Source organism: Panulirus ornatus, chromosome 16 (genome assembly GCF_036320965.1).
Source record: "Panulirus ornatus isolate Po-2019 chromosome 16, ASM3632096v1, whole genome shotgun sequence".
Taxonomy (NCBI): domain Eukaryota; kingdom Metazoa; phylum Arthropoda; class Malacostraca; order Decapoda; family Palinuridae; genus Panulirus; species Panulirus ornatus.
Window position 1 is genome coordinate 126,978 of NC_092239.1, and position 26,191 is coordinate 153,168.

Genomic DNA, 26,191 nt, shown 5'->3' on the forward strand with positions numbered 1-26,191 from the left:
CTGGCACATGCTGTGACTGTGAGACAGAGCGGGCTAGTAGTGCGTGGAAGGTGTAAGTGTTTGGTCGTGTCGTCCTGGAGCCAAGAATTTGCCCTGAACTACTGACGAGACCAAGGCGAGCCTCCAGGTGTGACTACTAATTATATGTCGTAGGGAAAGAAATGACAAACGTGTATGTGTCAAGTAAGCAGGCATTCTTCGTTAAACAATTAACATCACGTGAGTGTAAACTTGTAAACACACACACAGCTCGAACAAAGCTTCTTTTCTTAAGCTTACTTACCCTACACACCGATATTTTTTCATTATGTTCCATTCAAGACATAAGAAAAGGAGCTATTTCCATGAACTGATATTTACAAAACCTTAAAAAATAGGCGACATAGGCACTCACGAAAAGTTATAATTGAACATTTTTTGTTCATTATCATTCTTACATCATCCTTTGATTAGTAACGTCTTATCTCATTCTGAAATTGTTTAACATGTAGAATTTGAAACATTTGGTTATGAATGTTTTCTCCGTACATCTTGGTGACTGTCACATAACCATCGCACATTTCTTTCAGAATTCAACCCTCATAGATTTTAGTTCCATATCACGATGATTGTTTGATTTGCCGTGGATAGATACAGCACTATTTCCTGCAACTTTAATATATATATATATATATATATATATATATATATATATATATATATATATATATATATATATATATATATATATATATATATATCTTTTCTTTCAAACTATTCGCCATTCCCGCGTTAGCGAGGTAGCATTAAGAACAGAGGACTGGGCCTTAGAGGGAATATCCTCACCTGGCCCCCTTCTCTGTTCCTTGTTTTGGAAAATAAAAAAAAAAATGAGAGGGGAGGATTCCAGCCACCCGCTCCCTCCCCTTTTAGTCGCCTTCTACGACACGCAGGGAATACGTGGGAAGTATTCTTAGTCCCCTATCCCCAGGGATAGGGGACTATATATATATATATATATATATATATATATATATATATATATATATATATATATATATATATATATATTGTATATCATATTATTAATTTAATTTGTTTATGGAGGTGAATGCAAGAGTTTTGGAGAGAGGGGCAAGTACGCAGTCTGTTGTGGATGAGAGAGCTTGGGAAGTGAGTCAGTTGTTGTTTGCTGATGATACAGCGCTGTTGGCTGATTCGGTTGAGAAACTGCAGAAGCTGGTGACTGAGTTTGGTAAAGTGTGTGAAAGAAGAAAGCTGAGAGTAAATGTGAATAAGAGCAAGGTTATTAGGAACAGTAGGGTTCAGGGACAAGTCAACTGGGAGGTAAGTTTGAATGGAGAAAAACTGGAGGAATTGAAGTGTTTTATATATCTGGGAGTGGATTTGGCAGCGGATGGAACCATGGAAGTGAGTCATAGGGTGGGGGAGGGGCGAAAGTTCTGGGAGCGTTGAAAAATGTGTGGAAGGCGAGAACGTTATCTTGGAAAGCAAAAATGGGTATATTTGAAGGAATGGTGGTTGCGACAATGTTCTATGGTTGCGAGGCGTGGGCTATAGATAGAATTGTGTGGAGGAGGGTGGATGTGCTGGAAATGAGATGTTTGAGGACAATATGTGGTGTGAGGCTGTTTGATCGAGTAAGTAATGAAAGGATAAGAGAGATGTGTGGTAATGAAAAGAGTGTGGCTGAGAGAGCAGAAATGGTTTGGTCACATGGAGAGAATGAGTGAGGGAACGAGAAGTGGGAGACCTAATTGGAGGTGGAAAGATGGAGTGAAAAAGATTTTGAGTGGTCGGGGCCTAAACATGCAGGAGGGTGAAAGGTGTGCAAGGAATAGAGTGAATTGGAACAATGTGGTATACCGGGGTCGACGTGCTGTCAGTGGATTGAACCAGGGCATGTGAAGCGTCTGGGGTAAACCATGGAAAGTTTTGTGGGGCCTGGATGTGGAAAGGGAGCTGTGGTTTCGGTGCATTATACATGACAGCTAGAGACTGAAAGTGAACGAATGTGGCCTTTGTTGTCTTTTCCTAGTGCATCCTCGCGCACATGCTGGGGGAGTGGATGGTCATTTCATGTGTGGCGGGGTGGCGACGGGAATGAATAAGGGCAGACAGTATGAATTATGTACATGTGTATACATGTATATGTCTGTGTGTGTGTATATATATGTATACGTTGAGATGTATAGGTATGCATATGTGCGTTTGTGGACATGGATGTTTATACAAGTGTATGTGGGTGGGTTGTGCCATTCTTTCGTCTGTTTCCTTGCGTTACCTCGCTAACGCGGGAGACAGCGACAAAGTATAATAAATAAATAAATATTATTCATTGTACTTGATCGCCGTTTCCTACGTCAGCGAGGTAACGACAGGAAACAGACGAAGAATGGTCCATCCACTCATATACACATATACGCCAAAACACGCACATATACATACATATACATATCACATATACACATTTACATTCATATACATACACATACACTGACATATACATGTACACACGTGCACATATTCATGCTAGCTAGCCTTCATCCATTCCTGGCGCTACACCACCCCACAAGAAATAGCATCACTAGCCACTACTTCCACGAGGTAGCGCAAGGAAAATAGACAAAAAAGGCCACATTAGTTCACTCTGTCTCTAGCTGTCATGTGTAATGCACTGAAACCACAGTTCCCTATCCACATCCAGGCCCCACAGACCTTTCCATGTTTTACTCCACGTTTCACATGCCCTGGTTCAGTCTATTGACAGCACGTCGACCCCGATATACCACATGATTCCAATTCACTTTATTCCTTGCACGCCTCTCACCCTCCTGTATGTTCAGGCCCCGATCACTCACATCCTTTTTCATTCCATCCTTCTACTTCCAGTTGGGTCTCCCACTTTTCCTCGTTCCCTCCGTATCTGACACATATATCCTCTTTGTCATTCTTTCCTCACTCATTTTTTCATATGTCCAAACCATTTCAACACACCCTCTTCTGCTCTGTCAGCCGCACTCTTTATATTTCTACACATCTCTCTTACCCTCTCATTACTTGTTCGATCAAACCACCTTACACCAAATACTGTCCTCAAGAATTTCATTTCCTACACAACCATCCTCCTCCGTACATCCCAATCTATAGCCCATACCTTGCAACCATATAATATTGTTGGAACTACTATTCCTTCAAATATGCCCATTTTTGCTCTCCGAGATAAAGTTCTCACCTTCGACACATTTTCATCGCTACCAAAACCTTCGCCCCCTCCCCCACCTTGTGACTTGCCTCCGCTTCCATGGTTCCATTCGTTGCAAAGTCCACTCCCAAACATCTAAATCACTTCACTTCCTCCAATTTTTCTCAATTCAAACTTACATCCCAATCAACCTGTCCCTCAACCCTACTGAACCAAATAACCTTGCTCTTATTCACATTTACTCTCAACTTTCTCCTTTCACACACTTTTCCAAATCCAGTCGCCATCTGCAGTTTTCCACTTGAATCAGCCACAAGAGCTTATCATCGGCAAACAACAACTGCCTTACTTCCCAGGCCCTGTCATCCCCAACAGACTGCATACTTGCCCCTCTCCAAAACTCTTGCATTTACCTCCTTAACCACCCCATCCATAAACAAATTAAACATCCATGGGGACACCACTCCCCTGCCGCAGACTGACATTCACTAGGAACCAATCACTCCCCTTTCTTCCTCCTGAAATCACAATAGAATTAGTCTACAATCACTCTTTTAACTTCAGACAGGCACCAATCTAACTCGCACACTCCATTCACACTGAATACCACACCAACAATTCTCGGTATGATTTACGACACACACACGATATTGACTTCCCATACCAATAACGTCAACACAAAAGCAACAAAGTAATTTCCCTCAGTAACACTAATTGGCTTCAGATCTGGACAAAAAAAAAAAAGAATAAATGACATACTTTGCAAACAAGTGGGATTCTTTCAACGAAGCCTTCGGAACGATCCAGCCATCTTCGATCGGTGACACCGTTCCGAAACGGCATTTGACAAAGTTGAATGAAAATGTGTTGCCATGACATGCCAAAAACTGAAAAACTGAACTGCAAGTAAAGATTTGTTTGATTCACATTATGTTTAGTGCTGTGCTTAAGGAGGCATTGTAATTTGTGAATTGGGTGCCAGCAACCCACGTGTAGGTTGGCAAGGAGAAAAGATAGCTACCTTGGCCAAGGAGAGGAGTGTAACGTACAGCAATGTGTTTATTATAATCCTATCACTTACTATTCCGATACCCAGACGGTATTATCACCCACCTACTTCTATCACGTATTAGTTATTCTGTCTGTAACATACAGGAAATTCCGTCAAAATAAACAGAATATGGTCATGTTAAGCAGCAGCAGTTCCTCCTATAGGGTGGTGTATTCTGTTCTTAGTTCACCTATTGATGCTCTGCAGCAATTACCCCAAAGAGGGCCAGTTCCTCAATTTATACCCAACGATTAGTCGCTCGGTGTGTAGAAATTACGCGATTCTACCACAAAGAAGTTAGGCACAAATGAGTTCCGATTTTGGCTTCATCATCTCTTATCTATATTTCATCCTCGGCACAATTCTCCCGCCCCATTCTTTCTTCCTTGCAGTCCTAACATCGTGCATAGTATTCACTGCGTGTAAATGTTCTCAGCTATGATAATTTCCCAGGCAGTCCTTGGGATTCCCTAGGTGAGAAAATTTATCATGATGACGAGATCATTGAACTAATTTCTCACATAAAGATCACCAAAGGATCAGAATATGGACATAGGCGTTGCTGAATAAGAAAAGATCAGTAAGCAGACGAAAATGGGCTTGCTGAGGAGCAACCAGCCCACCGTGACATGAGCAGCTAGTGTGCAGGCCTCTTGCTCATTCCTACGTAAGGGACAACCGTGTCTCCGCTCTGGCATGAGATTGTGTATGTTACTAACTCATATGTGCAAAACGGAGAGAGTTTTACAGTCTTGGGAACTCATCTTTTAATCTCTTTTTTGCGTCATAATCTTTTAAATCTATTCGTACTCTCCGTATTTGCAGTATTCTTTCATAGGTTGTTTCATGTGTTACGATTCTCTGACCAGAGAAAAATTACTTTTCACATCTTTTGCACCTTTATTCTTACTTATTTACTCTTATGCCGTTTCATTCACCAGGTATTTTCAGTTTTGAAGAACTGTTCAACATTCACCACATCAACTGTGTTCAGCAACTTCCCTTATTCAAGGGCATTGTTATCATATCTCCACTTATACTTAGTCATTATATCTAATATCTCCTCTTCTCCTTGTATATTGTTATCCTATCTCCCCTTGTCTTTACACATGGTCATCATAACTTCCATCATCCTTGTGCAATGCTATCATAATTCCCTTATTGTTGTGCATTGTTATATCTTTCCTTATCTTTATTTATTGTCATCATATCTCCCCTTATCCTTATATACTTATATCTCCCCTTGTCCTTGAACATTGTTATAATGGCTTCCCTTATTCTTACACATTATTATCTATCTCCCCTCATCTTTGCACATTGTTATCATAGCTCCCCTTATCCTTATACATTGTTATCTATCTCCCCTTATCCTTGCACAGTTATCATATGACTTTGTTGCCCACCTTTGATACTTCCTAAAGATATCAGTGTGTTCCCTCAAGTGGGATAACCAAACTGGTGCTGTATCCAACGTGAATGGCAAATTCTTTTCTCCACATCTCCCTGCACATACACTTAAAGACAGTTTTGATGTTTACAAGTAATATACATAACTCCTTACCAACTCTCCTGTTGTAAAGTTTTTGTGACAGGCTGGTCACTGTCAGCTCCCAAGTCTCTTTCATATCTTATTCCTGCAATCTATCTTCTACAAGACGTTAACACAATAGGTACTCTTTCCCCTTTGTTACATCTTCAGCAAGTCACATTTGATTCGGCTGAACTTTATTGGTAACGTTTTTAATTCCAGCTGAAGTTGCCGATGTTTCTTTGAAAGTTTTCACAGTCAGAAAAGATCCTAATCTTTCTAGGTTTGGTATCACCAGTAAATGTATTCAAGTGCAGTTCCGACCTGACAAATGTGATTGGGTGTATGTGCATGAGCTTACGCTTCTATGTACATTTGTAAATGTTCATGTGTGCGTAAATGTACCAGTGTGTCAAACAACGGGAATAAAAGCGTTCATGTACATCCGTTGTGTTCTTGCTGTTGAACTTTTGCATTAATGTTATGGTTATGAATTACTGTAAGTTGTAATTAATTATGAATCGTTGAGGATGATTATGGGCGGTGGCTCGTAGTCGGACTGAGTGCAGCCATTATGAATGAAAACTGGGGAGTGTCGCCCTCGCTTGGTTGATGACTAGGCCAGGGATGATATAGATGTGTTCAACGTTAATCTCTCAACATGCCTAATTCCTTCTCTGGCATCATTATGATTGTCACAGCCTTTGTCTCGGTTTATCTTCTGTTCCTTTGTCTCGGTTCATCCTCGGCATCTTTGTCTCGGTTTATCTTCTGTTCCTTTGTCTCGGTTCATCCTCGGCATCTTTGTCTCGGTTTGTTTTCTGCACCTTTGTCTCGGTTCACCCTCTGCATCTTTGTCTCGGTTCACCCTCTGCACCTTTGCCTCGGTTCACCCTCTGCACCTTTGTCTCGGTTCATCCTCTGCACCTTTGCCTCGGTTCACCCTCTGCACCTTTGTCTCGGTTCATCCTCTGCACCTTCGTCTCGGTTCACTCTCTGCACCTTTGTCTCGGTTCATCCTCTGCACCTTTGCCTCGGTTCACCCTCTGCACCTTTGTCTCGGTTCATCCTTTGCACCTTTGCCTCGGTTCACCCTCTGCACCTTTGTCTCGGTTCACCCTCTGCACCTTCGTCTCGGTTCACTCTCTGCACCTTTGTCTCGGTTCATCTTCTGCACCTTTGTCTCGGTTCACCTTCTGCACCTTTGTCTCTATTCACCTTCTGCACCTTTATCTCTGTTCACCTTCTGCACCTTTGTCTCGGTTCACCTGCACCTTTGTCTCGGTTCACCTGCACCTTTCGCTTGGTTCACCTGCACCTTTGTCTCGGTTCATCCTAGGCACCTTTGTCTCGGTTCATCCTAGGCACCTTTGTTTCTCCTATATACCTGTTTCCTAAGCCTTAACTGCTTGTCATATTGACAATTAAATGTGTCTCGTGGATTTCTACTACGATTAAAATTTATTGTATCATCATATGAAATATCATTCATTTTTGACAGATATCCATCTTTTTCCATGATCAAAACTATACTAGCCTTATCTCCTTTAGTTGCTAGTAGTTCAGGTTTTCTTCTAACTAAATAAAACAGATTATTCTTTTGGTACAATTTGGAGCAGCTGGGTTTAACTTACTAGCATAAATCATATCAATTCTCACTTTAATAAACAGCTGAAGTTGTCGTTGAAAGGTTTGGCTAAATGCAGCTGCTTCGCTTAAGTTAAGTATGAGACAGTTACGTGATTCATTGGTAAATTAAGGATAGGTGATATGGTGCAAACGGAGACGAAATGAGGCTGGATCACCTCTAGGTAGATCCTTCTGCAACTCTAGCAATCCTTTTTCGTGTACTACAATTGCCTCCTCTGCAGCTACAGTTACCATTTCGCTTGTGACTATATCTACCTCTTCTCCTACAACTATGGTACGCTCAGTATTGACTAATGTGACGGGTTGTTATTTTTCTTTAGCTATGAAGCAGGTGTCCTTGTTATCATCGCGGTTGCTGGTGGTGATGTTGGCGACTTCGGCTGCTGCGTCCTCAACATCCACCCTCAAATCTTTGCTAGGAACTGATCTTGTGGCTGGGGTGGTGTGGAAGAGTGTAAACCGGAGCTCAGGGATGCAGGAGTCCCTGCGGGAGAAATCCATAGAAGACAACAGCAACAGGAACGTGGGTTTTCCGCGAACCAAACGCCAGCTGATAGACTTCCCTGATGACGCTATTATGGAATTTGACTTCAAGTTGGTAGTACCCTACTGGACTTACCCCAGAGTCAGTGAGTGTCGCCTGCATTTCGTAACTTACCTCTTGGCATGACAATATATGCTGCTTGAATCAATGTTTCAAAAAACTAGAATGGCTTGAATCCCAAACAAATCATTCCTAGTAAAAAAGACCTTTCCATAGTTACTTATTTTTTGAGCACATTCATTATTTTACGATAAATCATTTTGGGATATACAAGCAAAGAAATTAGCGTTTGTTGATATTCCTTGGTATACATTACTTGACTTACACTGATTGGGGCACGTGGAGCACATTGTTAGGTTTACTTATCTTGGTATACGTTACCAAAGGTGCTTGTACATTGTTTATGACATCTAAGTGATCGTTGCTTGGTGTACGTTACATGGTATACGTTACCTGAAGCACATGGTGTACACTACTTTGTGGACTTTAAAGGGTGTACGCTACTTGATGCACGTTACGTCGTGTAAATGATTTTATTTGGAGTACATTCCTTAGTGTACGTTACTTGGTGTACGTTACTTGTTTGCTTTGTGGACATTACTTGGTGTACCTCACTTGGTGCTCATTACTTGATGTACGTTACTTGGTGCACGCTACTTGGCGTGGGAGGAAAGCTACCAGAAGGAGTGAGGGATTTTATTACGAGATCGAGACAAGTGTGCTAATAGGAAAAGAGGAGGATGACTTGTTCTAGGGGAAGGTGTGTCTGTGGCAGGAATGAATGATGTCACCATGATTGTTAACCTCTCTGTGTATGCGTTGGTTGGGGAGGTGAATGCGAAGGTCTCGGAGAGAGAAAAAGATGAAGTCTGTTGGTGGTGGAGGGACCTGGTAAATGAGTCAGTTGTAGTTTGTCGATGACATGGCTCTGGCAGTAGATTGGAATAATAAGCTGCTGAATCTGGTGTCTTAATTTGGGAGATTGTTTGAAAGGAGAATTTTGAGAGTTACTGTGAATAACAGTAAGGTTAATAATCTTACCAGTGGAGAGAGATATGTTGTGGTTGAACATGAATGGATACGGCGTGGAGTGATTTGGATACCTGGGAGTGGATATAACAGCAGATGGAGCTATGGAAGCTCAAGTAAGCCGCAGAAGGGTGAAGGGAATGAGGTCCTGGGCACATTGAGGAGGATGCCGAAAGAAAGGTCATTACCTGTGGGCACAAAAATGGGTATGTTTGATAGTATAGTGGTCCCGACGGCGTTATATGGATGCAAGACATATGCCCTTGTACGAATGAGGGTGGATGTGTTGGAAATAAAATGTTTGAGGACGATATGTCATGCAAGGAATGTTGATAAATGTACATGTATTTATCTGTTATACTTTGTCGCTGTCTTCCGCGTTAGCAAGGTAGTGCAAGGAAACAAACGAAAGAATGGCCCAACCCGCCCACATACACATGTATACACATAAACGCCCACACACGCACATATATATACCCATACATTTTAACGTATACATACATATAAATGCACAGATATATACATATATACACATGTACGTATTCCTACTTGCTACCTTCCTCCATTCTCGTCGCCACACATGAAACAGCATCCCCCATCCCCGCGTGCGCGCGAGGTAGCACTAGGAAAAGACAACAAAAGGCCACATTCGTTCACACTCAGTCTCTGCCTGTCATGTGTAATGCATCGAAACCACAGCTCCCTTTCCACATCCAGGCCCCACAAAACTAACCATGGTTCACCCCAAACGCTTCAATGACCTGGTTCAGTTCGATCCATTCACAGCACGTCGACCCCGGTATACCAAATCGTTACAATTCACTCTATCCCTTGCACACCTTTCACCCTCCTGTATGTTCAGGCCCCGATCGCTCAAAATCTTTTTCACTCCATCCTTCCACCTCCAATTTGGTCTCCCACTTCTCGTTCCCTCCACCTCTGACACATATATCCTCCTGGTCAATCTTTCCTCACTCATTTTCTCCATGTGACCAAACCATTTCAATACACCTCTTCTGCTCTCTCAACTACACTCGTTTTTTTACCACACATCTCCCATACCCTTTCATTTCTTACTCGATCAAACCACCTCACACCACATATTGTCCTCAAACATATAACATTGTTGGAAACCACTATTCCTTCAAACATACCCATTTTTGCCATATATATATATATATATATATATATATATATATATATATATATATATATATATATATATATATATATATATATATATTTTTTTTTTTTTTTTTTTTTTTTTACTTTGTCGCTGTCTCCCGCGTTTGCGTGGTAGCGCAAGGAAACAGACGAAAGAAATGGCCCAACCCCCCCCCCCCCATACACATGTACATACACACGTCCACACACGCAAATATACATACCTACACAGCTTTCCATGGTTTACCCCAGACGCTTCACATGCCTTGATTCACTCCACTGACAGCACGTCAACCCCTGTATACCACATCGCTCCAATTCACTCTATTCCTTGCCCTCCTTTCACCCTCCTGCATGTTCAGGCCCCGATCACACAAAATCTTTTTCACTCCATCTTTCCACCTCCAATTTGGTCTCCCTCTTCTCCTCGTTCCCTCCACCTCCGACACATATATCCTCTTGGTCAATCTTTCCTCACTCATTCTCTCCATGTGCCCAAACCATTTCAAAACACCCTCTTCTGCTCTCTCAACCACGCTCTTTTTATTTCCACACATCTCTCTTACCCTTACGTTACTTACTCGATCAAACCACCTCACACCACACATTGTCCTCAAACATCTCATTTCTAGCACATCCATCCTCCTGCGCACAACTCTATCCATAGCCCACGCCTCGCAACCATACAACATTGTTGGAACCACTATTCCTTCAAACATACCCATTTTTGCTTTCCGAGATAATGTTCTCGACTTCCACACATTTTTCAAGGCTCCCAAAATTTTTGCCCCCTCCCCCACCCTATGATCCACTTCCGCTTCCATGGTTCCATCCGCTGACAGATCCACTCCCAGATATCTAAAACACTTCACTTCCTCCAGTTTTTCTCCATTCAAACTCACCTCCCAATTGACTTGACCCTCAACCCTACTGTACCTAATAACCTTGCTCTTATTCACATTTACTCTTAACTTTCTTCTTCCACACACTTTACCAAACTCAGTCACCAGCTTCTGCAGTTTCTCACATGAATCAGCCACCAGCGCTGTATCATCAGCGAACAACAACTGACTCACTTCCCAAGCTCTCTCATCCCCAACAGACTTCATACTTGCCCCTCTTTCCAGGACTCTTGCATTTACCTCCCTAACAACCCCATCCATAAACAAATTAAACAACCATGGAGACATCACACACCCCTGCCGCAAACCTACATTCACTGAGAACCAATCACTTTCCTCTCTTCCTACACGTACACATGCCTTACATCCTCGATAAAAACTTTTCACTGCTTCTAACAACTTGCCTCCTACACCATATATATAAATATATATATTTATATATATATATATATATATATATATATTTTTTTTTTTTTTTATTTTTTTATACTTTGTCGCTGTCTCCCGCATTTGCGAGGTAGCGCAAGGAAACAGACGAAAGAAATGGCCCAACCCCCCCCCCCATACACATGTACATACACACGTCCAGACACGCAAACACACACACCCACACAGCCCTCCACGGCTTACCCCAGACGCTTCACATGCCCTGCTTCAATCCACTGACAGCACGTCAACCCCTGTATACCACATGACTCCAATTCACTCTATTTCTTGCCCTCCTTTCACCCTCCTGCATGTTCAGGCCCCGATCACACAAAATCTTTTTCACTCCATCTTTCCACCTCCAATTTGGTCTCCCTCTTCTCCTCGTTCCCTCCACCTCCGACACATATATCCTCTTGGTCAATCTCTCCTCACTCATTCTCTCCATGTGCCCAAACCATTTCAAAACACCCTCTTCTGCTCTCTCGACCACGCTCTTTTTATTTCCACACATCTCTCTTACCCTTACGTTACTTACTCGATCAAACCACCTCACACCACACATTGTCCTCAAACATCTCATTTCCAGCACATCCATCCTCCTGCGCACATCTCTATCCATAGCCCACGCCTCGCAACCATACAGCATTGTTGGAACCACTATTCCCTCAAACATACCCATTTTTGCTTTCCGAGATAATGTTCTCGACTTCCACACATTTTTCAAGGCTCCCAAAATTTTCGCCCCCTCCCCCACCCTATGATCCACTTCCGCTTCCATGGTTCCATCCGCTGACAGATCCACTCCCAGATATCTAAAACACTTCACTTCCTCCAGTTTTTCTCCATTCACACTCACCTCCCAATTGACTTGACCCTCACCCCTACTGTACCTAATAACCTTGCTCTTATTCACATTTACTCTCAACTTTCTTCTTCCACACACTTTACCAAACTCAGTCACCAGCTTCTGCAGTTTCTCACATGAATCAGCCACCAGCGCTGTATCATCAGCGAACAACAATTGACTCACTTCCCAAGCTCTCTCATCCCCAACAGACTTCATACTTGCCCCTCTTTCCAGGACTCTTGCATTCACCTCCTTTACAACCCCATCCATAAACAAATTAAACAACCATGGAGACATCACACACCCCTGCCGCAAACCTACATTCACTGAGAACCAATCACTTTCCTCTCTTCCTACACGTACACATGCCTTACATCCTCGATAAAAACTTTTCACTGCTTCTAACAACTTGCCTCCCACACCATATATTCTTAATACCTTCCACAGAGCATCTCTATCAACTCTATCATATGCCTTCTCCAGATCCACAAATGCTACATACAAATCCATTTGCCTTTCCAAGTATTTCTCACATACATTCTTCAAAGCAAACACCTGATCCACACATCCTCTACCACTTCTGAAACCGCACTGCTCTTCCCCAATCTGATGCTCTGTACATGCCTTCACCCTCTCAATCAATACCCTCCCATATAATTTACCAGGAATACTCAACAAACTTATACCTCTGTAATTTGAGCACTCACTCTTATCCCCTTTGCCTTTGTACAATGGCACTATGCACGCATTCCGCCAATCCTCAGGCACCTCACCATGAGTCATACATACATTAAATTATATATACATACATACATTATATATATATATATATATATATATATATATATATATATATATATATATATATATATTTCTATGAGTCCACGGGGAAAATGAAACACGATAAGTTCCCAAGTGCACTTTCGTGTAATAATCACATCATCAGGAGAGACACAAGAGAGAAATATAAGTCAGTTGATATACATCGAAGAGACGAAGCTAGGACGCCATTTGGTAAACATGTGATTGTCCAAAACATACCATATATATATATTGTCCCTGGGGATAGGGGATAAAGAATACTTCCCACACATTCCTCACGTGTCGTAGAAGGCGACTAAAGGGGACGGGAGCGGGGGGTTGGAAACCCTTCCCTCCTTGTATTTTAACTTTCTAAAAGGGGAAACAGGAGTCACGCGGGGAATCCTCATCCTCCCCGAAGGCTCAGATTAGGGTGTCTAAATGTGTGTGGATGTAACCTAGATGAGAAAAAAGGAGAGATAAGTAGTATGTTTGAGGAAAGGAACCTGGATGTTTTGGCTCTGAGTGAAACGAAGCTCAAGGGTAAAGGGGACGAGTGGTTTAGGAATGTCTTGGGAGTAAAGTCAGGGGTTAATGAGAGGACAAGACCAAGGGAAGGAGTAGCACTACTCCTGAAACAGGAGTGGTGGGAGTGTGTGATAGTGTAAGAAAGTAAACTCTTGATATGGGTAAAACTGAAAGTTGATGGAGAGAGATGGGTGATTATTGGTGCATATGCACCTGGGCATGAGAAGAAAGATCATGAAAGCAAGTGTTTTGGGAGCAGCTGAGTGAGTGTGTTAGTAGTTTTGATGCACGAGACCGGGTTATAGTGAGGGTGATTTGAATGCAAATGTGAGTAATGTTGAGGGAATAATTGGTGTACATCAGGTGTTCAGTGTTGTAAATGGAAATGGTGAAGAGCTGAAAATGGACTGGTGATTGGGAATACCTGGTTTAAAAAGAGAGATATACATAAGTATACGTATGTAAGTAGGAGAGATGGCCAGAGAGCGTTATAGGATTACGTGTTAATTGATAGGCGCGCGAAAGAGAGACTTTTGGATGTTAATGTGCTGAGAGGTGCAACTGGAGGGATGTCTGATCATTATCTAGGGGCGAAGGTGAAGATTTGTAGAGGTTTTCAGAAAAGAAGAGAGAATGTTGGGGTGAAGAGAGTGGTGAGAGTAAGTGAGCTTGGGAAGGACACTTGTGTGAGGAAGTACCAGGAGAGACTGAGTACAGAATGGTAAAAGGTGAGAATAAAGGACGTAAGGGGAGTGGGGGAGGAATGGGATGTATTTAGGGAAGCAGTGATGGCTTGCGCAAAAGATGCTTGTGGCATGAGAAGCGTGGGAGGTGGGCAGATTAGAAAGGGTAGTGAGTGGTGGGATGAAGAAGTAAGATTATTAGTGAAAGAGAAGAGAGAGGCATTTGGACGATTTTTGCAGGGAAATAATGCAAATGACTGGGAGATATATAAAAGAATGAGGCAGGAGGTCAAGAGAAAGGTGCAAGAGGTGAAAAAAGGGCAAATGAGAGTTGGGGTGAGAGAGTATCATTAAATTTTAGGGAGAATAAAAAGATGTTTTGGAAGGAGGTAAATAAAGTGCGTAAGACAAGGGAACAAATGGGAACTTCAGTGAAGGGGGCTAATGGGTAGGTGATAACAAGTAGTGGTGATGTGAGAAGGAGATGGAGTGAGTATTCTAAAAGTTTGTTGAATGTGTTTGATGATAAAGTGGAAGATACAGGGCGTTTTGGTCGAGGTGGTGTGCAAAGTGGGAGGGTTAGGGAGAATGAGGTGGTAAACAGAGAAGAGGTAGTAAAAGCTTTGCGGAAGATGAGAGCCGGCAAGGCATCGGGTTTGGATGGTATTGCAATGGAATTTATTAAAAAAAAAAAAAAGGGAGTGACTGTATTGTTGGCTGTTGGTAAGATTATTAAATGTATGTATGACTCATGGTGAGGTGCCTGAGGATTGGAGAAATGCTTGCATTGTGCTATTGTACAAAGGCAAAGGGGATAAAAGTGAGTGCTAAAATTACAGAGGTATAAGTTTGTTGAGTATTCCTGGGAAATTATATGGGAGGGTATTGATTGAGAGGGTGAAGGCATGTACAGAGCATCAGATTGGGGAAGAGCAGTGTGGTTTCAGAAGTGGTAGAGGATGTGTGGATCAGGTCTTTGCTTTGAGGAATGTATGTGAGAAATACTTAGAAAAGCAAATGGATTTGTATGTAGCATTTATGGATCTGGAGAAGGCATGTGATAGAGTTGATAGAGATGCTCTGTGGAAGGTATTAAGAATATGTGGTGTGGGAGGCAAGTTGTTAGAAGCGGTGAAAAGTTTTTATCGAGGATGTAAGGCATGTGTACGTGTAGGAAGAAAGGAAAGTGATTGGTTCACTGTGAATGTTGATTTGCGGCAGGGGTGTGTGATGTCTCCATGGTTGTTTAATTTGTTCATGGATGGGGTTGTTAGGAAGGTGAATGCAAGAGTTTTGGAAAGAGGGGCAAGTATGCAGTTTGTTGTGTATGAGAGAGCTTGGGAAGTGAGTCAGTTGTTCGCTGATGATACAATGCTGGTGGCTGATTCGTGTGAGAAACTGCAGAAGCTGGTGGCTAAGTTTGGTAAAGTGTGTGAAAGAAGAAAGTTAAGAGTAAATGTGAATAAGAGCAAGGTTATTAGGTACAGTAGGGTTGAGGGACAAGTCAATTGGGAGGTAAGTTTGAATGGAGAAAAACTGGAGAAAGTGAAGTGTTTTAGATATCTGGGAGTGGATTTGGCAGCGGATGGAACCATGGAAGCGGAAGTGAATCATAGGTGGGGGTAGTGGGGGGGCGAAAGCGTTGAAGAATGTGTGGAAGTCGAGAACATTATCTCGGAAAGCAAAAATGGGTATGTTTGAAGGAATAGTGGTTCCAACAATGTTATATGGTTGCGAGGCATGGGATATAGATAGAGTTGTGCGGAGGAGGGTGGATGTGCTGGAAATGAGATGTCTGAGGGCAATATGTAGTGTGAGGTGGTTTGATCGAGTAAGTAATAATAGGGTAAGAGAGATGTGTGATAATGAAAAGTGTGGTTGAGAGAGCAGAAGAGGGTGTTTTGAAATGGTTTGGTCACATGGAGAGAATGAGTGAGGAAAGATTGACCAAGAGGATATATGTGTCAGAGGTGGAGGGAACGAGGAGAAGTGGGAGACCAAATTGGAGGTGGAAAGATGGAGTGAAAAAGATTTTGAGTGATCGGGGCCTGAACATGCAGGAGGGTGAAAGGCGTGCAAGGAATAGAGTGAATTGGATCGATGTGGTATACCGGGGTCGACGTGCTGTCAATGGATTGAATCAGGGCATGTGAAGCGTCTGGGGTAAACCATGGAAAGTTGTGTGGGGCCTGGATGTGGAAAGGGAGCTGTGGTTTCGGGCATTATTACATGACAGCTAGAGACTGAGTGTGAACGAATGGGGCCTTTGTTGTCTTTTCCTAGCGCTACCTCGCACACATGAGGGGGGAGGGGATGTTATTCCATGTGTGGCGAGGTGGCGATGGGAATAAATAAAGGCAGACAGTATGAATTATGTACATGTGTATATATGTATATGTCTGTGTGTGTATATATATGTGTACATTGAGATGTATAGGTATGTATATTTGCGTGTGTGGACGTGTATGTATATACATGTGTATGGGGGTGGGTTGGGCCATTTCTTTCGTCTGTCTCCTTGCGCTGCCTCGCAAACGCGGGAGACAGCGACAAAGCAAAATAGAATATATATATATATATATATATATTATCCCAGGGGATAGGGGAGAAAGAATACTTCCCACGTATTCCCTGCGTGTCGTAGAAGGCGACTAAAAGGGAAGGGAGCGGGTGGCTGGAAATCCTCCCCTCTCTTTTTTTTTTTTTTTTTTTTTTTTTTTTTTTTTTTCCAAAAGAAGGAACAGAGAAGGGGCCAGGTGAAGATATTCCCTCAAAACCCAGTCCTCTGTTCTTAACGCTACCTCGCTATCGCGGGAAATGGCGAATAGTATAAAAAAAAAAAAAAAAAAAAATATATATATATATATATATATATATATATATATATATATATATATATATATATATATATATATATTTTTTTTTTTATTTTATTTTATTATACTTTGTCGCTGTCTCCCGCGTTAGTGAGGTAACGCAAGGAAACAGACGAAAGAATGGCCCAACCCACCCACATACATATGTATATACATACACGTCCACACACGCACATATACATCTCAACGTATACATATATATGCACACACAGACATATACATATATACACACGTACATAATTCCTAGTCTGCCCTTATTCATTCCGGTCGTCACCCCGCCACATATATATATATATATATATATATATATATATATATATATATATATATATATATATATATATATATATATGGTAAGAGAGTGGTTGTTGTTAAGAAATGAGAAGAGCTGAAGTAGTATAGTGAAATTTGTAGGATATATGAAAGGGATAAGTTAGAGAGGCTGTCTTAGAGGTTTTCATTCCAGAAGTGAAGGGAACAAAAAATGAAATATTGGAGTGAAAGGTACTGTGAGCGCTCTATTCCTGCACTTGTAGAGGTGTGAGTTGTTCATGGGATAGAGCATATTGGAGCGATGCAGTATACAGGGATAGACGTGTTGTCAGTTGGATGAACCAAGTTGTGAAGTGGTCAAAGGAAACCACAGAGAGCTCTCGTTTACGAGATTTGGCCGTGAGACAGGGTCTCTGGTTTCGGTGTATTGTACATAACAGTTAGAAGGTGGATATGAGCAAATGAGCCCGTTCTTCGTCTTATGAATTCTCCCTATTCTGCCAGGAACGAGGGGCGACTACCGTCTGGAGGTGACCTATGAGCTTCCCAATCAGCTACTACGTCGTCGCAAGCGACGCTCGCTCGTTAACGAGCGCTCTGCTCTTTACAACATATTCGGTGACTTCCTCTCCAAGTTAGTACTAAAAACCAACTATTTCACCTTTTTACCCTCTTCTTTCAAAGTTATGGCGTATCTAAAATTTTGCTTGAACTGTATCAGTATGTGTGATGGGTTTTTCGCTTGTTGGCCATATCTGCTGAGAGATGTTAGCAACACCATTCATGTATGGTATCCCAAGGGACACAAGACTTACGTTTTGTGTTATTATATGGCCCAAGACTGACTTATGTTGTTATATGTGACCCAGGATTGATATATGGTGCTGCATATAACCCAGGACTGACGTGTGCGGTTTTTTTTTTTTTGTTTGTTTTCCCGTGACTGGCATATGGTATTGAATGTTACCCAGTACTGAGATGTTGTGACAGGACTGACGTTTGGTATTTCATATATCTCAGGGCTCCAACAAGCAGCGCTTGTGACGCAAGACGGCATTATGTGTTGTTTAAAGTTACCCAAGACTGACTATGGGGTTTAGATGTGACCTAGAACCGTAACGAGTGAAGTTGGAATGTATCTCAAGAAAGTGATGTGAAATGATAGCATGTAACCTGGGAGTGTGACGTTTGGTGATAAATTTAGAACCGGGAGAATTGGTGTTGGTGTGTGACTCAGGTATATGATGTGCGTTGCTAGTATGTGTCCCAGGACTGTGGTGTGATGCTACTATGTATTCCAGGACTGAGGTGTGTGTGGTCCCTGTATGTGTCCCAGGACTGTGGTTTGTGATGCTACTATGTATTCCAGGACTGAGGTGTGTGGTCCTTGTATGTGTCTCAGGGCTGTGTTGTTCGGTGTACGTATTTGACCCAAGACTTGTGTGTATGGTGCTAATATGTGACACAGGAATATGGCGTGTGGTGCCATTATGTGATCGAGATGTAAGCTTTTTTGGGCGATGCAAGCATGTGATACGGGGCTGATTTGTGGTGCTCGTATGTGACCCAAGATGTGGTGTGTGGTGCTAGTGTGTGACCTCGGACCATGGGTGTCCGCAGGAATTTTTTTGCAGGGAAAAGGCAAGCTAAAATCATTGGAATGAGTCTTCAAAAAGATGTTGATGGAGGCAAGGGAAATGAGATATGGGAAGTTCTCCATAGTGGGACTTTATTTACTGAAAGTTCAGTATGATATGCATTGGTAAATAACTTATATACACTGAATAGATTATAGGATAAATAGATATATGGCATTTTCTCATACTCCAGAGAGAGGAGGGGAAAGTGCTCCTCTTGTCCCTTCCTCAAGGCGCCCATGCTCGATGTGTGATGTTAGCGTGTGACTCAGGACTGTGGTGTATAGTGCTGATATGTAACAAAGGACTGGAGTGTTAATGAATGAATCAGGGGTGTGGTGCTAGTTTGTGACCTGGGACTTTGATATATGATGCTATTATATTCTATTACGTTCGCAGGGCTGGTCTAGACGGAGACATGTGCGTGCTCCGAGCAGTGTGTGAAGTAGGAGAATCTCCTATGGATGAGTATGGCGTGTTCGGGGAGTTCATCAACCTTGTCTTCGCGTAAGTTAACTTTATGGGTCCCAGTTCTCTGCGAAAGTTACATTCTCATCCTACTAATCTTCAAGAAAACAGGTTCACTAACCTCCATTCAGTCCATTATCTAATTGTCTCCAATTCACGAAAGCTGAAAGTCTTCCCATTGTTTCCTGGTACTGATAAGAACATTACTGATAAAACTCACCCTCGAACTATTCATACTGAGGTTCATTTTTGTGTGAGTTCTCATCAAAATCTTGGCGACAGCTGTACCAGATAAAGCTTCTTTAAAGGACGTCGTACAGATAGGTTTTCATCTACATATTATGGTTTGCTGCTACAACCCTTATTGGGCAAGTTCCCATGGAAAAAGTCTTTACAATTTTACTTTTGCGATTCATTGTGGTAAGTGAGTTGTTGAGATAATTTCCAAGTTAAGGAGGATAGTTTTACTTCATTGTCTATATCTTGTAGCCATTTTTTCTTTATTTTCTGTATTCAATATATGTTAACACTTTTCATATCTAAAAGTTTTCTAGTTAACTACCAGCCCTCCTTCACTCAGGCCTGTATTTCTTGGGCCCCATGATGACCCACTACCAGTGGCCGCCGCTCTCATGATGCCTTTCCACTGTGATTGGTCTTGGGGAGCTGCATCCAGTGTTGTGAGTCGTCGCCTTGCGTACTTAATACATATTTTTCTCGAATACACTTATTCCAGTTGTTCCTCGATCTTATGTAGGATACTCATCCTCCCGGAATTTTCCCCTCAAATATAATTTTAGTTATTCTCCTTCCATTTAATTTTTGAGCATGTCTTGCCCATCGCAAGCACTGATATTTCGTCACTTCTGATACTAGATAACTGCATAATTTTTCTCAGCTTTGTACTGTCCTCTTTCCCTCATTTCCTAGTATAGTCGTAAAAAGCTGTCTAGCGATCGTGCTTATATTCGTGTTCTTAGAATTCAGCAGTCCTTGTTTCATCTTTTTGATTTTGTTTCATCTTTTTGTTTAGTGCCTAGTTTTACAGCTGTATGATATGATTGGTCTGATCACTCAGTTGTAGGTCCATAGTTAAGTGGCTCATGATACATCCTACATCTTCACTATTGTGTGGAAGATATAGAAATATTTATTGGCTGTCGAAATTCTTGACAGTACGACTACCTCAATTTCGTTTTGATGGATTACGAAAATGATCAACGATACTTGAACTTTCCTATTGACATTTCCTCTTGAGATCTTCATGTTCTTGCTGGTTCATAGAAAGATGACATGAAATCGTGAATTTCTTGCATGATCTGAATCATCATATCAGCGTCATTTGATGATGTCAGTATAAAGACCTTCCTCGTTCGATTTTTGTGCTTGTTTCTCATTCTATATCCAGGTTAGATTGAAGGGAAGATAGACACAACCTTGCTGCAAACCTGATTTATTTCTACACTAGTTTATGACTTCATTTTCAATCTATACTATACATTTAAGGATTTTGCAATATTATACTTTGTCGCTGTCTCCCGCGTTTGCGAGGTAGCGCAAGGAAACAGACGAAAGAAATGGCCCCCCCCATACACATGTATATACATACGTCCACACACGCAAATATACATACCTACACAGCTTTCCATGGTTTACCCCAGACGCTTCACATGCCTTGCTTCAATCCACTGACAGCACGTCAACCCCGGTATACCACATCGCTCCAATTCACTCTATTCCTTGCCCTCCTTTCACCCTCCTGCATGTTCAGGCCCCGATCACACAAAATCTTTTTCACTCCATCTTTCCACCTCCAATTTGGTCTCCCTCTTCTCCTTGTTCCCTCCACCTCCGACATATATATCCTCTTGGTCAATCTTTCCTCACTCATCCTCTCCATGTGCCCAAACCACTTCAAAACACCCTCTTCTGCTCTCTCAACCACGCTCTTTTTATTTCCACACATCTCTCTTACCCTTACGTTACTCACTCGATCAAACCACCTCACACCACACATTGTCCTCAAACATCTCATTTCCAGCACATCCATCCTCCTGCGCACAACTCTATCCATAGCCCACGCCTCGCAACCATACAACATTGTTGGAACCACTATTCCTTCAAACATACACATTTTTGCTTTCCGAGATAATGTTCTCGACTTCCACACATTTTTCAAGGCCCCCAAGATTTTCGCCCCCTCCCCCACCCTATGATCCACTTCCGCTTCCATGGTTCCATCCGCTGCCAGATCCACTCCCAGATATCTAATACACTTCACTTCCTCCAGTTTTTCTCCATTCAAACTCACCTCCCAATTGACTTGACCCTCAACCCTACTGTACCTAATAACCTTGCTCTTATTCACATTTACTCTTAACTTTCTTCTTCCACACACTTTTCCAAACTCAGTCACCAGTTTCTGCAGTTTCTCACATGAATCAGCCACCAGCGCTGTATCATCAGCGAACAACAACTGACTCACTTCCCAAGCTCTCTCATCCCCAACAGACTTCATACTTGCCCCTCTTTTGCAATGCGTTGCTAAATTTAGGTTTATGTGCTGCCAGGCAAAAAGCATTTCTCCCAACGATCCAAAAAGTACTTATCCGCTGTTACTACACTATCCTTGTTTTTGACCATCAGTGACCTGCTTCGATATCCTCGCTATAAACTGTGATCTCCTGGTAGTATGATCCCGTACTTTTCGTAGCACCGATTTTTGTAAAAGTACTCCACGTCATTACTGAGCTCTATTCTTTTCTTTTCACGTATTATCAGCTTTACTTTCCTTACGTTTCTTTGTAGACTTCTATCAGGTTCTCGTCCTCATGCCTTTAGAACCACTGCTCTCTAGCAGTTTTGTACTCTTTTGCTACTTGCCTACTTTCATCACTGCACCAAGGATTTCTATCTCTTAAGCATTTGTATGTTTCTTTTGCCACCCCTACTAAATATTCTGTTCGCCTCCCTCTTTCGGATACATCTGTTCCGCTATCATCTTCCTTGCTGGTGGATTGCAGTACGTTACGACGATTCGCCATTTTTTCTCTTAAAAATATCTACATCTTTCTCCTCTTCCCACATTATCTATGGGTGATCAGTTCCTATTTGTATTCTTTTGTATTCCAGTTATTTGTAATCTCATGTTATCCCTGCTTCTGTGTGTCTTGGTGTCAATCTAAATGTTCATGGACTCATTCTTGTAAGCATGATAACTCAAGAATAGTGCATAATAGAATACTCATAGTTACTCCATAGGTAATCCGAGTGGAGTTGACGAATTCATTAGATTTTGGGGTACGTAGTTGTACAAGGTTATAAAAGACTCAACTTTTTTGCAATTACTCTGACTCAGAAACGTTGATATTGTCAAGTTCAAATGTAGGCAAAGACAAATATCATTGAATACAATCTCCATAAAGCAATAAGCTCATTAGCTCTTTCGGTCATGTTAAGCTCGTGGCTGGACAATAGGCATTATAAGTGCTTCTTGCTAGTTTTGTTTTTACGTTTGAGACTAAGAGATAATGCTCAGTGCCATGAGTTTGTCCTATCACCACACTGTTTCATCATAACTTTATAGCATTGTTGATAAGTTCAGACAATCCAATTTCATGATGTATGAAGTATTTCACATACATGAAAAAATCGTAAGAATTCATCTATGTGATAAAAAGCCCTCCTCAAACATTCTTTCCTTTGAAAACTCGTATAAAGACGCTAACATACGCTTCCTGTTCCTTGCAGACCGGGTTTTCAAGCAAGTGTGCTCCACAAAGATCATATCCAGGCGGAGGAATATGGACGCAGCTATGGAAACTGCTGGTCCGCCTTTCCAGATTGTCCGATATCCTTGAGGGAATTACTCCAAGAATTTTTCCTCAACAGTGTCCAAGCCCCCATAGAAGGTTGGGCATAAAGCTTTCTCTAGACGGATTAGGGATAACACTTCGATTAAAGTGCTCCTTACCTCTCGAAATGATGACAGTGCTCCATCCCTCCGATATGTAAACAGTGCTCCTCACCTCCAGGAATAATGACAGTGCTCCTTCCCTCCAGATATGATAACAGTGTTCTTCAGCTCCAGGAATGATGACAGTGCTCCTTCCCTCCAGATATGATAACAGTGTTCTTCAGCTCCAGGAATGATGACAGTGCTCCATCCCTCCAGATATGATAATAGTGTTCTTCAGCTCCAGGAATGATAACAGTGCTCCATCCCTCCAGATATGATAACAGTGCTCCTCACCTCCAGGAATGATGAAAATGTTCCATCCCTCCAGATATGATAACAGTGCTCCTCACCTCCAGGGATGATGACAGTGCTCCTCACCCCATAGATGTTGCCAGTGCTTCCAAGGAATGATGACAGTGCTCCTAACCCCCAGGGATGATGACAGTGCTCCTCACTCCAGAAATTATGACAGCGCTCCTCGCCTCCAGGAATGATGACAGTGCTCCTCACTCTAAGAATGATGACAGCGCTCCTCACCTCCGGGAATGATGACTTTGCTCCTACCATGCATTGTATTTCACCTCTAGGATTGGTGATAGTGGTCATCACTTGCTAGAGTGGTGAGAGTGTTCCTCACTTCCAAGAATGATGACAGTACTCCTCACCACCAGTAACGATTAGAGTGTCTTTTAATCTGCAGCAATGATGATAATGCTCTTACCCTCCAGAAATGATGACATTGATTCTCACCTCCAGGAATTCTAACTGTTCGCCTCACCTGTAGGAATGGTGACTGGGCTTTTCACCTCCAGGAAAAATATAAACATTCATTTTTGGTCAACAAAACTTTGCAATCAGTTTTATACACCATGAAATTTGTTGTTTGCTGATGATACGGCACTGGTAGCAGATTAGAGTGAGAAACTGCAGAAGTTGGTGAATGAGTTTGGAAGAGTGTGTGAAAGGTGGACGTTTAGAGTATATGTGAATATAAGAAATGTTATCAGGTTTAGCAGGATTAAGGAACAAGTTAGTTGGAGTGTGAGTTTGAATATAAAGAAAGCTGGAGTAAGTGAAGTTGTTTTAGATACCTGGGAGTGGACATGGCAGCAAATGGGACCATGGAAGCAGAAGTGAGTCTTAGGGTGGGTAGGGTAGAGGGCGAAGGCTCTGGGGTCACTGAAGCATGTGAGAAGAAAGAGATCGTTATCTGCGAGGGCAAAACTGGATATTTTGAAAATGTTGTAATCCCAGCAATATTATATGGATGCGAGGCATGGGCTATAGAAAAGGCTTTTCGGAAAAGGGTGGATATGTTGCAAATGAAATGTTTGCGGACAATATGGGGTGTGAGTTGGGTTGATTGAATAAGTATTTCGAAAAGAGGTACGTGATTTACTTTATCGAACTTGTTCGGAATTTTGAACACTTGGATTAAGTCACCGCGAAGTCTACGTTTTTTAAGGAAGAGATTCAATCGTTTCAGCCTCTCTTCGTATGCCAGATTTGTAAGGGATGGGATCCATTTGTCGTGCGTCTTTGTACTTACCCTAATTTTTCTCGTTTATAGTCTGGGGACAAAACTGGACTGCACATTCAAGCTGTGGTCTTACTAGAGAATCATAAAATGTGATAATTTTTTCTGGTGTCTTATAATCTGTGTTCCTGGCTATAAAACCTAACATTTGTTGCCTTTTTTACTTGCTACTTAACACTGTTTGGTGTACTTAAGATTGTTGCTAATGACAACTCCAGGGTCCTTTTCTTCATTTGCTTTAGTTAGAGAATTTCCGAATAGTTTGTATTCGTAACGTATATTCTTTCCTTCAAAGTGTATAACTTTACACTTGTTTACATTGATTTGCCATCTGTCTGACCACCCTTCTAGTAAGTTAAGATCTCTCTGAATCATTTCGCAGTCCCACCTTTTTGCAGCTCTACCTCACAGTTTAGCATCGTCAGCAAATTTGGATATCTTAGATATGAGACCAAGTTCTGGGTACGAAAAGAAATGGGCCTAATACCGACCCCTGTGGCACACCACTCGTTACGTCTAGCCAATCTGAGGCTTCGCCGTTTAATTCTGCACGCTGCTTTCTTCCCATCAGTCAGTTTCTGAACCATGTACAGAGTTTTTCAATTATTCCGTTTGATTTGAGTTTATGTAAAAGTCTCTTCTGAAGTACTTTATGTAAAACCTTTTGGAAATCTATATACACTACATCAGATGGCACTTTATCGTTTCAGTTCTGATAAATAACATCAAAAGATTCCAGGAAGTTTTTCTGGCAGGACTTTCTATTACGGAAACCGTGTTGGTTGTCCGATATAATTTTGTGATCTAGATACGTGAAAATTTTATACCCTATTATTTTTCCATCGTTTTACCTAACAATGATATAAGGCTAATTAGGCGGTAGTTCAAGGCACAGTTTTTGGTTTTTGTCTCATATATATATATATATATATATATATATATATGTATATATATATATATATATATATATATATATATATATATATATATATATATATATATATATATATTTATATTTATTTATTTTATTTTGCTTTTGTCGCTGTCTTCCGCGTTAGCGAGGTAGCGCAAGGAAACAGAC

General features: G+C 41.7%; 1 protein-coding gene across 2 annotated transcripts; it reads left to right on the forward strand.

Moving 5' to 3' along the window:
* LOC139754004 (uncharacterized) lies at positions 1-25,214 on the forward strand. Of its 2 annotated transcripts, none has more exons than XM_071670958.1 (5): positions 1-127; positions 7,755-8,063; positions 18,015-18,144; positions 19,547-19,654; positions 23,366-25,214. In XM_071670958.1, exons 2-5 carry the CDS (start codon positions 7,757-7,759, stop codon positions 23,535-23,537), a joined length of 717 nt encoding a protein of 238 aa, XP_071527059.1. In that variant the 5' UTR covers positions 1-127; positions 7,755-7,756; the 3' UTR covers positions 23,538-25,214. The 2 variants fall into 2 exon arrangements, with proteins under 2 accessions (XP_071527059.1, XP_071527058.1); XM_071670957.1 differs by having other exon boundaries at positions 37-183.
* Positions 25,215-26,191: the final 977 nt, after the last annotated feature.